At 38.9% G+C, this 14,171-nt stretch overlaps 2 protein-coding genes across 3 annotated transcripts; one reads left to right on the top strand and one right to left on the bottom strand.

The window, feature by feature from the left end:
- Positions 1-2,159: 2,159 nt before the first annotated feature.
- LOC110101095 (uncharacterized mitochondrial protein AtMg00810-like) lies at positions 2,160-3,077 on the bottom strand. The gene has a single exon (XM_020828860.1). The coding sequence runs from the start codon at positions 3,075-3,077 to the stop codon at positions 2,160-2,162; it is 918 nt and encodes a 305-aa protein (XP_020684519.1).
- Positions 3,078-9,399: 6,322 nt separating this feature from the next.
- LOC110101102 (VAN3-binding protein) lies at positions 9,400-11,223 on the top strand. 2 transcript variants are annotated; one of them, XM_028695041.1, is made up of 5 exons: positions 9,400-9,855; positions 9,957-10,305; positions 10,383-10,535; positions 10,617-10,724; positions 10,851-11,223. In XM_028695041.1, exons 1-5 carry the CDS (start codon positions 9,562-9,564, stop codon positions 11,066-11,068), a joined length of 1,122 nt encoding a protein of 373 aa, XP_028550874.1. In that variant the 5' UTR covers positions 9,400-9,561; the 3' UTR covers positions 11,069-11,223. The 2 variants fall into 2 exon arrangements, with proteins under 2 accessions (XP_028550874.1, XP_020684540.1); XM_020828881.2 differs by having other exon boundaries at positions 9,407-9,855; positions 10,824-11,223.
- The last annotated feature ends 2,948 nt before the right edge of the window (positions 11,224-14,171 follow it).

Genomic DNA, 14,171 nt, shown 5'->3' with positions numbered 1-14,171 from the left:
GAATATTCAAATTTTGCTAAGAATGTTGAAGCCAAATCAAGAAGAGAAAAGTATACTTCAGGTATAATAAATGTTGTGTGTTGGAATTGTGAAGAAGGATTATACTATTCCAAAAAGCTTAGCGGTGGAGGTCATGATAAATGCCAGTATGCAAATGAATATCAATAGAGTTTCAGTTAGATTATATAATTTTTCCTCTGAATAATTTTGAATCTTGGGTTATAGTTTCAGGTATTTCATTTCATGCAAGTTCTAACGAGGAGGCATTTGAGAACAACATTCAAGGTGATCTAGGAAAAGTATATCTAAGAAATAACAAACCCTATAGTATTGTAGGATAGGGAGATGTTGATATAAGAATGCAAAATGGGTCAACTTAGAGACTCGAGGATGTTAGACATATTCCTTGTTTGAAGAAGAATTTAATTTATGCAAGTTAGCTTGCAAACTCTCGTCATGTGACATCATTCACAGAAGATTAGATGGAGGTGACAAAAAGGGCTATGGTTATAGCTCATGGTGGTATTTAAGGTACCAAGTATGTTATCAACAAGAGATCTACTTCCATTAGAGTAGTTGATTAGAATATTGAAGGAGGTCTTTGACATCGTAGGTTTTGGCCATATGAGCAAGAAAGATATGTATTCACTTCTTACTAGAGGAAAGTTTCTAGGTTTAAAATTTATAAGTCTATATTTTTGTGAAGACTATGTATATGACAAGCAACAAAGCTAAGTTTTTCAAAATTTGGTTCAAAGGTGAATTAAAAAAAGTTAGAGTTAGTACATATTGATGTATCAAGTATTGCTCTAATTTCTTCTATAAGAGGATTTTTATATTTTATCACTTTTATTGATAAGCACAATTTAAATGAATGGTTATACTTCTTAAAATATAAGTTGAATGTGTTTGATGTCTTCAAGAAGTGGAAGGTCATGGTTGAAAATGAGACTGGTTTAAAGTGTTTTAGATTAAATAATGGTGGCAAGTATCATGACAAAAAGTTCATAAAGTATTGTGCTTTTAATAGGATGGTGTTTTAGAGCTCATAAATAGAACTATTACTACGCGTGCCAGGAGCACGAGGTTATATGCTTGTCAACCTAAATAGTTTTGGGCAGAGGTAGTGAATATTGCTATTTATCTTATTAATCATGGACCATTATTTCCTTTGAATAAGGGGTTACTTGATGAAGCTTGGAGTGGCAAGGAGGTAAACTTATCTCACCTCAATATTTTTTATTGTTTATTTTATGTTCATGATGATGTATGATCTAGGAGTAAACTTGATTCAAAATTTAACAAATGTGATTTTCATACATTTTCTGTGTGTTTGATCGTAGGAACGGTTCAAGAGAAAATAGAGACAATGAGAGAGTGAGAGAGAAGAAAGATTTGTACTCTCTTCTCATTTTTTCATAGTGAATTTCTTGGTGTGATGTGGTTCAATGGTTTTTTTTTTCAAACTTTTTTAATGTTAAATCCTGATGTTCTTTATTTCTGTTGCATTTTTTATATATTGTTTGTGTTCACTATGTGATTTACCTCCACAACATTTAATAATAGTTTGGCACTATTGATGCAACAACCGAATATTCAACTTTCGTAAATGAATGAGCTACTTAGTGTTGCTGTTGGAGCTTAAAAAATGGCATTTGATGTGAAAAAAAATAGAATAGGTTCTAGCGGATGTTTGATTACCAATGTTGATTATGCAATCTGTATATATATAAAACAAGTTACGGAATGTATTGTTATTGAGAGGCAGAAATATATTTGTAGAAATTTTCACATAAAATTTTCGTCGAAAGTTCCAACACTTATCCCTGGAGAAATTTCTGACCAAAATTATACCATACAATTATTGATGAACAAATTATGTTGGTCAGTCAGCCAAAGATGATTTGTTTTGTCATAGTGATTATCACGAATAATTTTATTAAAGTCAAAGTAATGCTTATTGATTTTGAAAACTGCTTTGCCGATGAGGCAGGCAGTCAAGAACTGAAACTCTAAGCTTTTGATGGAAAGAAATCAAGAAGACGAATGTAAAGGTAAATGCATTTCATTACCCTGTTTCAGCTATTACAGGGATATTTATAGTTGAAGTACATAGTAAGCTAATAATGGAAATAATCGCTTTTGCGGATGAAAGCAAACTATTCATTTGAGTTGTTTTTCCATTCTTGCTTAGCTGTCAACATTCCCCTGCAAACTAATGGTTCGATCGGAACTGTTAGTTTGGTAATAAGCTGCTTGAAGCGAGAAATGGAAAGTGGCTTAGTAAATAGATCAGCTATCTGATCCTTGGAGGCAATATGATGAACTTGTATGAACTGATTTTTGATACATTCTCGTATAAAGTGACAATCAATTTCGATGTGTTTTGTTCTCGCATGATATACGGGATTGTTTGCTAACGCTATAGCAGATGTATTGTCATAATACAAAGGTGTCGGTTGTGCCTGAATGCAGTCTAGCTCTTCAAGTAGCCGCCTCAGCCAGATGATCTCAGTAGTTGTTAATGCAATAGCTATGTATTCAGCCTCAGTTGATGATCGTGCCACTGTGGTTTGCTTCTTTGCACACCATGAGATTGGAGTAGATCCCAAGAAATTACAATAACCTGTTGTTGATTTCCGATCTTGTGAATCTCCAGCCCAGTCGAAGTCTGTGTAGGAGCTTAGTATCAATGATTCTGCACCAATCGGGATTCCTATTTGTTTTGAACCGGCTATGTAGCGTAGAATTCTTTTCAGGAATTCAAAGTTAGATACAGTCAGTTGATGCATATGCTGACAAGCTCTATTAACAGCATAGGTGATGTCCGGTCTTGTTAATGTCAAATATTGTAATGCACCCACTAGTTGACGGTAGATCTTTGGATTGTCAAATGCCGGAGAATCAAGTTGTTTATCAGTTTTAAAACTGATGGGTGTAGAGACCATCTTGCTGTTGGACATACCCGCTTTATTCAAAATCTGTTCTGCATATGTTGCTTGATGTAGAATGAGTCCATGCTCTGTGTGCTTTGCTGAAATTCCGAGAAACTGAGCTAGAGAGTCCAGATTCTTCATACAAAATTTTTGGTTTAGTTACTGTAGTAGACCATCAATGTGTTGAGAGTTGTTTCCCATTAACAATATGTCATCAACGTATATTAGAAAATACGTTACGACCCCTTTGTATTTATAAATCAAAAGCGATGAATCAGAATGACTTGTGATGAAGCCGAGACTGTGAAGGAAGCCTGTTAGTGTCTCAAACCACTGCCTCGGTGCTTGTTTGAGACCATAGATCGCTTTCTTCAGTTTTCAAACATGATTGGGAAAATTTTCATCAATGAATCCCATTGGTTGTTTCATATAAACCGTATCTGATAGCTTGCCATGTAAAAAGGCATTCGATACATCTAGTTGATGTATATTCCATTTGTGATATGTGGCAAGAACTAGAAGAACACGAACTGTGGTCATTTTGGCTACTGGACTAAATGTTTCATTATAATATAATCCGTGTTCTTGATGACATCCCAATGCAACTAACCATGCTTTGTATTGAGAAATTGTTCCATCTGCATTATATTTCTTTTTGAAAGTCCATTTGCACCCGATAGGAATATGATTCGATGGTGGGACTAGTTCCCATGTACCTTGTGTTTGTAATGCTTGAAACTCATGAGACATGGCCATCCTCCAGTGCTGATGTTTGATAGCCTTAGCATATGTAGTGGGGTTGTCTTCATGCACATTGTGAATGAGATCAAATATCCTTTTGGGTTTCTGATGACCTGTCTGGGATCAGGTTTGCATTGAGTGTGTTGGAACCAGTGGTTTTGTAGTCATTGGCGCAGGATGTGAGATTGGTGAAGGGGAGTTTGGAGATGGATTAGTAGGAATATAAGGGGAGTTTGAGGTTGATCGAGTGGAAACATCTTGTGATTGGGAAGATCTTGAGGATGTATGAACTGCAGAGGAGTTTCGAAAGTTGTAGTTTGGAACGAGTAACAGGGTAGGTATGGTGTGTGTGTTAGTTTGGAGATTTTTTGAAGCTAATGTTGTTTGCTGAGATAGAAATGGAAATTTGTTTTCATTGAAGATAACATGTCTTGAGACATAGACTCGATTGTTTGTGGGATCTAAACATCGATACCCTTTTTGAGCTTGAGCGTAGCCTATGAAAATACATGGTAGAGAAAGAGGTGATAATTTTGATTTGGTGTAGGGTCTCATCCATGGATAGCATAGGCATCCAAATATTTTTAGATGTGTATATGAAGGAATTGTGTTGTATAGTTTCTCAAATGGTGTTTTGTTGTGAGGAGTGGAGGTTGGCAGCCTGTTAATGAGATAGGTGGCCGTGTGTAATGCTTCGACCCAGTATGTTGAAGGAAGATTTGAATGAATTAACAGGCTTCGAACAGTTTCAATCAAATGTCGGTGCTTCCTCTCAGCAACACCATTTTGGGATGGTGTGTGAGGACAGGTGAACTGATGATGAATGCCATTATCAGAACAATAAGCTTTGAAGTTATTATTTAAGTATTCACCACCACCATCGGTTCTAATATTTTGTATCTCACATTTGAACAGGCATTTGATGTATTTATGAAATTTTATGAATGTGTTAGTTGTCTCTGATTTTTGACGCAAAGGAAACGTCCAGCAGAATCGGGTATAGTCATCAATAAAGGAAATGTAATATCGATATCCTTGTACAGACGGTGAGGGTGCCGGTCCCCAAAGATCGGTGTGTACTAATTGAAATGATAAACTAGTACTTGACATGGAATTAGAGAAAGGTAATCGTCTGCTTTTAGCAAGACATCACGTATTACAGGTTTGAAGCAAAGAATTACAGATAGCAGAGTGTTTATTTGCTAGGAAACGTAAAGTCGTAGCAGCCGGATGCCCAAGGCGACTGTGTCATAGGTCTGGGATTATTTGAGCAGAGATCAACGCTAGATGTGAGGTTTGAGCAGGCAAATGGATTACGTAAAGACCATTATGGCATGGGCCTTGCAGTAGAAGACGATGAGTCTTCAAATCCTTTATTTGGTAGCCATTTGAAGAGAAGGAGATGACGCAGTTATTATCAGTGGCCAGCTGATGGACTGAAAGAAGGTTGAAGGATAAATTTGGAACATGATGAACATTGTGAAGAAGTAGATTACCTGATGGTGTAGGAAGGAGTCCACGACCAGTGTTTTGGATTGGGAGTTGTTGTCCATTGCCAACGACTACCTGAGATGATCCACTGTATGGCTCCGAGTAATTCAGCTGAGATGAATCAGACGTCAGATGCGTAGAAGCCTCGCTATCGAGGAACCAGTCAGATTGAGAGGTCGAATCTTGAGTTGTAATTAGCGCACTTTGTGTGCCTGTATCAGTGTAAGACGGATCATTCTTGTACCAGCATCTGATTGCAGAGTGACCTATACGGCTGCAAATCTGACATGTAATGTTTATGTTGGAATTTTTATCAGGACGTTCTCCTCATCCTGATGGTTGATTCGTTCGACGACCTCTGTTGCCACGAGAATTGTTGTTGTATCTACCTCGGCCTCGACCTCTGGAAGCGGTGAAAGCCATAGAATTATCTGTCAAATTTAATGACTGTAGATCTCGCGTAGCTTCTGTGAGTAAAATCTGTTCTTCGCTGCACAGCAAGCTGTAAAGATCGTCTAAGCTCAGCGGTTGCAGATTGGTTCGAATTGCCGTCTTGAAGGACTGATAGGATGCTGGAAGTCCATTCAATGTATAAAGAATCACATCTTCTGGATCAATAGAGTGACCGGTGGCGTTGATGGCATCGATTTTGGATTTTTACTTCAAGAAGGTACTGCGTCATTGTCTTGTTGCCCTTAGACAAGTGATGCAGTTCACTTTTTAACTGTATGATTCGAGATCTGTTTGTGGCTTGAAGTTGGTGCGACAGAGTCGTCCAGATGTCGTGACAGTGAGTGAGCGTCAGAACGTAGGGAATAATTGACGGTGAGATCACAGAATATAGCGCCGCTGCAAGATTCTGATCAGTGAGAATCCAGTTTTCTCGTGATGTTGTTTGGCTGATTGCAGACGATCCTTCAGAGGTAGATGATTGCAGCGGACACTTGAGCGATCCGTCAAGAAAACCTTTAAAACCATTGGCGATGAAGATTTTCTCTACTTGACAGCTCCAGATAGCGTAATTTTCGTACGTCAGCGAGTGCGGAATCAGATTCTTGATGTTATTCATCAAGAATTTAAGCTGTGGTGGAATCGTCATGACCGTGATCGACGAATTTGAATCCATCGTTGGTGAATTGGAAGAGGATGCAGCCATGGAAATACTGGAAACAAGAAAAGAACTGGAGATATAGCTTCTTCACGCGAAGCTCTGATACCATGAAAACTGCTTTGCCGATGAGGCAGGCAGTCAAGAACTAAAGCTCTAAGCTTCTGATGGAAAGAAATCAAGAAGACGAATGTAAAGGTAAATGTATTTCATTACCCTGTTTCAGCTATTACAGGGAAATTTATAGTTGAAGTACATAGTAAGCTAATAACGGAAAAAACCGCTTTTGCGGCTGAAAGCAAACTATTCATTTGAGTTGTTTTTTCATTCTTGCTTAGCTGTCAACAGATTTTATATGAGAGCCTTATTTGTGCAATCAATTTTTTAATGTGAAGCCCCATTTACAAAGATTGTGTGTTTATGAAATTTTTATAGATGAAGTCCATGCGAGATTTTCCTATATAGAAGTTACAAATATTTTTGGTGTGATCAACTCTTCTCCATCCTAATATGCAGGTCTCAATGATGCTAACCATCCTTAAACAAAGCATCACATTAGATAATAAAGTGCGCCATTGCGTCTAACTAGTCCAGAATGTTAGCATGTAGAAATATAGTTGGCTTAGTTAATTTACAGTGGACGAATTAGGCTCATTCAAGCCTATGAATCAATGTATTTAAGCATTAATTCTTAGCTCTGATAAAACTTTAGCGAACAAGTGGGGCCAAGGAAGCCAAATGATCCACTGTACTTAGGGCAGTCAGAACAAAGCATACCCAGCTGTAGGAGAGATTATTGGGTCAGGTCATCACATACAGCTTATATTCAGTACTCGGTACTGTTCAGTACTGAGTACCGAGCTCAATATCGAGTAGGAGGTGATGTGGCATTTTTTTATTGGGCTCCGAACACGTTCGGTGACCTGACCCAACAATTCGTCCAGCTTTAGGCTATATTTGGTCCAACTTTCTACCACTATTTTTTCATTATTTTTTAAAAAAATATTGTACTAGAAGTCTAGAAAGTTATCTAGAAAGCACTAAAAAAACAGTTCCAACTGAAACCTTAATCTACAAGAAATGCTTGTTAGAAGAGTGATGATTTCAAAATTACAAATTGTTAACACAATTTCTTGACCCAAGAATCCTTTCACATGGCTCATTCTTCTCAAAAAAATAAATTAATTAAAAATACTTAAGATAAGGATAAAAAATTTAAATTATTATTATAAGGAAATATTTTAAATTTTTAATTTATGCTAAAATTAGTGCTATAAGTGATATCCTAGATTACATTAATCTCAGCATAAATATAAGAATTTTAAATCTATCATGATATATTTTACATCAGAATATCATACTTTTTTTATTATAGTTGAATTTATTAATCTTGAATATTTATTTATTCCAATTCAATGCCTGATCTAATTTTAGGATTTAGAATTTACTGATCCTTCATTTATATTAACATTTTTAAGTTTAACTGTATGTCCATATATATCGATATAGATAACTTACAGGTACCAAGCATGTTTACCCTTGATGGACTAGATCAAAATGTGCACTTGACCAAAATGAGTCTCGCCCTGAGGAACACTCTCGGGGGCAAGATCAGACATAGGAAAATACTCACCACAATGAAGCTCATGTTGTGGGAGCTCGATTAAGGAGACAAATTCCGAACATGTTCAACAAAAAAATTCGCATCAACAAGCATTCACTTGAAGAAACAGTAAATTCATGAAAACTATGATTTCATTGTGGTCCTCCATAGTCAAAGTCATTCGACTTTCACATATATCCCATCAAAATCATAGAAGGCACGCACCCACAGAGCTTATAGCCATGGCTCCATCAATTATCCTCCTCCCCAATGTACAACAACTCGCATAGAATAATTACTTAGAAGCCTCATGACTCGCCCGAGGGACTCACCATTTGTCCATGGGTGTTCGCCTTCATGAATTCACCCAAAGATAGTCATCCTGAAGAACTCCTTTAAGGCACTCACTCACCTTAGAGGACTCACCACCTGCCCAGTGTACTCACCAAAGACATCCATAACCGTGTCAAAGATAGATGTCAATGTGTATATGTTTTAGCCTACTCTACATATCTATACAGATATATGCTTATCAAATCATACATTATTTATCTATTTTCTCTAGGTATGATATTTTATGTAGCTATCTTAACCATATAAATAAATGGTTAAGAAACAGATTTGGAACTTCAAATCATCTTTTTTGGATTTTTGAGCCAGTTAAGGCAAAATTATACACACATCACATATGTAAGCTTCAAACCAAAAATCTCTTGATTGGTATCTAAAACTCTCAATAACTGATCAAGATGAGCTGAATACTTCATATCATTTCTACTATTCACATATATTGCTTAACATCTTAGTTATTCTCTATACACTCCTAATCCTCTCCTATTCCATTGCTCTGTATATTCAGAATTGCTAGCATTGTAAGGTGGTCCCCACAAGCACTTTAAACTTTAAATCCAACATTAAGAATGCTCTTCTTGTTAAACTCAATAGATGGAAGCGCAATTAAAAATTATTAGAGCATCTCCAACCGAGCGTCAAACGAGTGTATGGCGTCGTTCGGTCGCTCCAGCCGAACGCCAAATATTCCGTCATTTACTTGCGGGTGAACAGTGAGACCCCAATATTGGCGTCGCACTGTTCATCTACGTTATTTTGCTCTCTCAACCGGAAAAACGCGCCAAAGGGAGAAGGATCGTTACCTTCGCAGATGACGTTCGATTGGAGCAGCACCACGGCATTTTAGAGTTTTGTGATATTTTACCGTGAAAAATAGAGTTCTCCGCTAGAGATGCCCTTAAAGATTACAGCAATTGGATTTCTCATTTTACCCAGTCCTACATATTCTGTAATTTTTTTTTATTATTATAGAAATTGAGTCATGGCGCTTAATTAAAAGAAAATCATGGAATTCATCTCCCCTCCTAATCTCCAATGCAGTATTGTAATCCGTCCACTAAAATAAACTTCTACCCACACACTGTAGCCTGTAACGGAAACAAGAAGCCGAGCTCCGCACTATTGCTCCGCTTCACGTCTCTTAAGCTGTAGCCGTTAACTAACAAAAGCGTGCGGCAAACGCCTGGCTGTCCGGTCGCTGTCCCCTACCCCCCCGCCCTTCCCCTCCTCGTGCTCCTCTAACCCTGCTCTCCCTGTCTTTGTCTTTCTCTATCTCCCTTTCTATATAAATAGCCATCAGAGTACTATTAACCACAGCCCCAGGCCTGGAAATGGAGAAAGCGCATTTCTTTATGGGGAGGAAAAGAAGAGAGTGCTCTCTACTGTGCTTGGAACAAAGAGGTCGAAGACGAGCCCAAGTGTTGCAAGAGAGAGAAGAGGAATTGGATAGCGCCGTGAGCATGCCGGCGATACCGCCGCCGCAGACACCCGCCGAGCCTATGGAGTTCCTCTCCCGCTCATGGAGCCTCTCCGCCTTCGAGATCTCCCGTGCCCTCCTCGCCAGCAACAATAAGCCCAAATTTGTCGCCAATTGCCACCCGGATTCTTCCGTCCACCTCCACCGCGTAAGCAAACATTAAGCCAATAAAAGTTAACCTCTTGCTTGAATATTTTTCAATCTGTAACCGCGCACTTGATTGACTAATGTTGATGATTTGATTCGCAGGGCAACGAAGCGGCTATAGGCACGTGGGTTCGGCAAGGGGAGCTGCGTAAGGAGAAGGCGAGGAGCAAGGAGAAAGTGAGGATAGCGAGTGCGCGGATCCACGCGGCGGTTTCGGTGGCTGGGGTGGCTGCAGCGGTGGCGGCCGAGGCCGCCGGGATGAGATCGCAAAACCCCGGATCGAAGATGGGCGCCGCCCTGGCTTCTGCCACCGAGCTGCTCGCATCGCACTGCGTGGAGATGGCGGAGATGGCCGGCGCGGCGCAGGAGCAGGTCGCAGATGCAGTCAGCTCAGCAGTGGACGTCCGCTCCGTCGGCGATCTGATGACGCTCACGGCGGCTGCGGCGACTGGTCTGTATGCGAAATTCGAATCACTTCGCCGATCGAAACATTTTAATTAATTACCACTAATGGTGCTCTGTCGACAGCATTGCGAGGAGCTGCGGCGCTGAAACAAAGAGTGCAGAGAGAAGCAATCAGGAGCAATGCTGCCGCAGTGATACCTTACGATAGGGGATCCTACAGTGTCAGCCCGGATATCTGGTGCAAGGAAGGCGATCTTCTCAAAAGAAACAGAAATGGTATACTACTACCACTATACTATTATAGCCATTAAAGTTCCTCCTTTTTCTTCAGACCAATGAAATCGATACTGCTTGCAGGAGCCTTGCAATGGAAGAAGGTGTCGCTTCACATCAACAGCAAGTCACAGGTCATAGTTAAGATCAAAAGCAAGCACATAGGTGGGGCTCTGTCAAAGAAGAAGAAAAGTGAGTTGATCAATTTCGATGAGCTTTATCAATTAATATACTTGTTTGATTCAAAGTTTCAATTTTTTTAAAAAATTGAAGAGTTATTTGATGGCTTAGGTGTTGTTTATGGTGTATATGATGAAGAACTGGAATGGAATGGGTTGGAGAAGAAGGGTAGAGGAATTGGAGTTAGCTTTGGGTTGAGAACAGCAGAAGGGAACATTGTGTTCGATTGTGCGGACAGCTTTTGTAAGCAGAAATGGGTGGATGCAGTGCAGAATCTTCTTCGGCAAGTTAATGGGCTAAGTGATGGAGACTATGGAATGCGACGGTCTATGGAACTGCTTAAGATCATTAGTTAGAGATTTTCTCGATATGTACAGAGTTTTAAGATTGAAATGTGAAGGAATGAGAGGAGGAGTTTTGATATGTATAACGTAAATCGGTTCTATAAAATTTTTGAACAGTGCATGACTGATCCAACACATTTTCAATGCGATTTTTTTTAGAACTTTTATGATGAGAGACTCAAATTTGTATTGATAATGGTGTATTGATTGCATAGCCATCCGCAGCATGAGCTAGTCAAATAAATAGTGTCAGAATAGTTTACCAAAAAATAAAGAGGGATTTATTCAAATATCTAATCTCAAAAGTTTGATATTTATTAATAGAATATTTAAATTTATAAATTATATAAAAAATTCATTAATATCATTTTTAAATGAATTATAATATTTTATGCATGTATTTTGATGTGGCTGAGAGGATCGAGTATTATATAAATAAATATTAATGAAAGTGTTAAATATTTAAATATATAAAAATTATGTGGTATGTATGTAAATTCCTCAAAAAATCAAATATATATGTTAAAGGGTTAAAATTGAAATATTTATTATTGAATTGTATAATGTATTGATATAATGGTGCTTATATATATAGATAATAAAATAGTACAATAACAACAACATCAAATTTTTATCCCACCACGTGGAGTTTGATACATGAATCTTTTTTCTCCATCGTGTCTTGTTAAGAGTCAAATTCTCATTTAGATCTAATAAATAAATGTCATTTTTAATAATTTATAACCAAGTCTTTTTAGGTCAACCTCTGTCTTTCTTAATATAGGTCGAATCTAATACATCTACTATCCTAACCAGTCATCGGAAGGCCATCGTTTCATGTGACCAAACCATCTAAGACGGCTTTCTCTAATCTTATATGTCACTAGAGCTACTCCAATCTTTTCACATATATGCTCGTTTCATATCCTGTATCTAAGAGAAAAACCACTCATCCACCTGAGCATCCTCATCTCTACAATACTTAACTTAATATTATGCTTCTCTTTTAATGGCCAACATTCTGCACCATAAAGCATTGCAGGTCTAGCCACCATCTTATAGAATTTTCCCTTAAGTTTGAGTGGTACTTTTCTATCAAACAACAAGCCCGATGTGTTCCTCCACTTCAACCATCCAACATGAATTCTACTAATAATATCCCTATCTATTTCACCATCACACTGAACAATAAATTCAAGATATCTAAAATGTGTACTATTATTAATGAATTGATCGCTCAAAGTCACAAATCCCCCACTAGATATATTATTACTGAAATTACACTCCATGTATTCGGTTTTAGATCTATTCAACGAAAACCTTTAGACTCTAAGGCTAACCCCCATAATGCAAGTTTACCTTCAACTCCCTCTTATTCTTATCAACAAGAAGAATATCGTCAGCAAATAGCATACACCAAGGAACTTCCTCTTGCAAATCTCTAGTAAGAACATCCATGACTAAAACAAAAAAGATATTGGCTTAAGGATAATCCTTGATGTAATCCAAGTGTAATTAGAAAATACTTGATCAAACCACCTTGTGTTTAAACACAAGTAATAGCTCCATCATACATATCCCTAATGACTTGAATGTAAGCATTATTAACCCCTTTCATTTTGAGATATCTCCATAGCACTTCCCGTGGAATATTAACACTTCCCTTGGAACTTTATCATATACTTTCTCTAAATAAATAAATATCATATGAAAATCCTCCTCTATATACTTCTCCATCAAACATCTCAATAAATGTATGGCTTCCATAGTAAACCTACCCGGCATGAATTCAATTTGATATTGAGAACATTAGTGTCATGTCGTAACCTATGCTCGATAACTCTCTCCTATAGTTTTAAAGTATGACACATCAACTTAATTCATCTATAATTCGCACAATCTTGCGCAACACCTTTATTCTTGTTGTGTCCTGGAGTAGCCGTGACAGTAGAGAAATATATAGTTTAACGTCTAGCATTGTATAAAGATCCAACACACAAGCAGATAAGATAGAGGGTGTAGCGTTCATAAGAGACACCAGAAGGGGAAAAACCACGGGGCTTAGCCCAGTTTGAATGAATCCACTAGTATTTGAAGTCTATTACAAATGAGGCTTTTCTTAGGAAGAAGGTCTTGGCTTAATGTCATAAATGTACATCATATAGAGCATATTACATGGTGGGAGTTACAACAATCAACATAAACATGTTTGTTTAGTCGGCAGGACCATAGTTGATAGGATAGAGGTCGGAAAGACCGTAGTATGCAAGAGACCGGGATCAGAAAGACCATTGTCTGGCGATGTAGGTCGGAAGGACCATAGTATGCAGGAGAACAAGGTCAGAAAGATCGTTGTCTGGTGATGTAGGTCGGAAAGACCGTAGTTGAAGATGGAGGTCGGAAGGACCATAGTCGATAGGAGATAGGAGTCTAAAAGACCATAGTTGGACGGAGATCGGGGTCAGAAAGACCGTTGTAGTAGGGCGCTACTCTGGTAGAACTATTGGCGTTAGGTGGTGGCTTGACAGAAATTCGGGCCTCATGTGGTGGTCTAGCATAAGTCCGGGCCTCAGGTGATGATGGTCAAAAGGACTATAGTTTGCAGGAGACCGAGGTCAAAAAGATCGTTATCTGGTGATGTAGGTCGGAAGGACCATAGTAGGCGACGGAGGTCGGAAGGACCATAGTCGACAGAAGATAGGGGTCTAAAAGATCATAGTTGGCCGGAGATCAGGGTCAGAAAGACCGTTGTAGTAGGGTGCTACTCTGGTAGAACTCTGGGCATTAGGTGGTGGCCTGACAGAAATTTGGGCCTCATGTGGTGGTCTAGCAGAAGTTCGGGCCTCAGGTGATGGTCCGGCGAAAGTTCGAGCCTCAGGTAGTGGTCGGGCGAAACTCAGGGCATCAGGGTGGTCTGACAGAAGTTCGTGCCTCAGGTGGTGGTTCGGCAGAAGTCCGGGCCTAAGGTGGTGGTCCAGTGGAAGTTCAGACCTTAGGTGGTGGTTCGGCGGAGCTCAGGGAATTAGGTGGTGGTCTGACAGAAGTATGGGCCTTAGGTGGTGGTCGGCGACTGAGTGGAAGTCCGGTAGTGATCGGTAGCCAGGTGGTGGTCCGA

The sequence above is a fragment of the Dendrobium catenatum genome, unplaced genomic scaffold, assembly GCF_001605985.2.
Source record: "Dendrobium catenatum unplaced genomic scaffold, ASM160598v2 fragScaff_scaffold_621, whole genome shotgun sequence".
In the NCBI taxonomy this organism is placed as follows: Eukaryota; Viridiplantae; Streptophyta; class Magnoliopsida; order Asparagales; family Orchidaceae; genus Dendrobium; species Dendrobium catenatum.
This window is presented reverse-complemented; position numbering and strand designations above follow the sequence as displayed.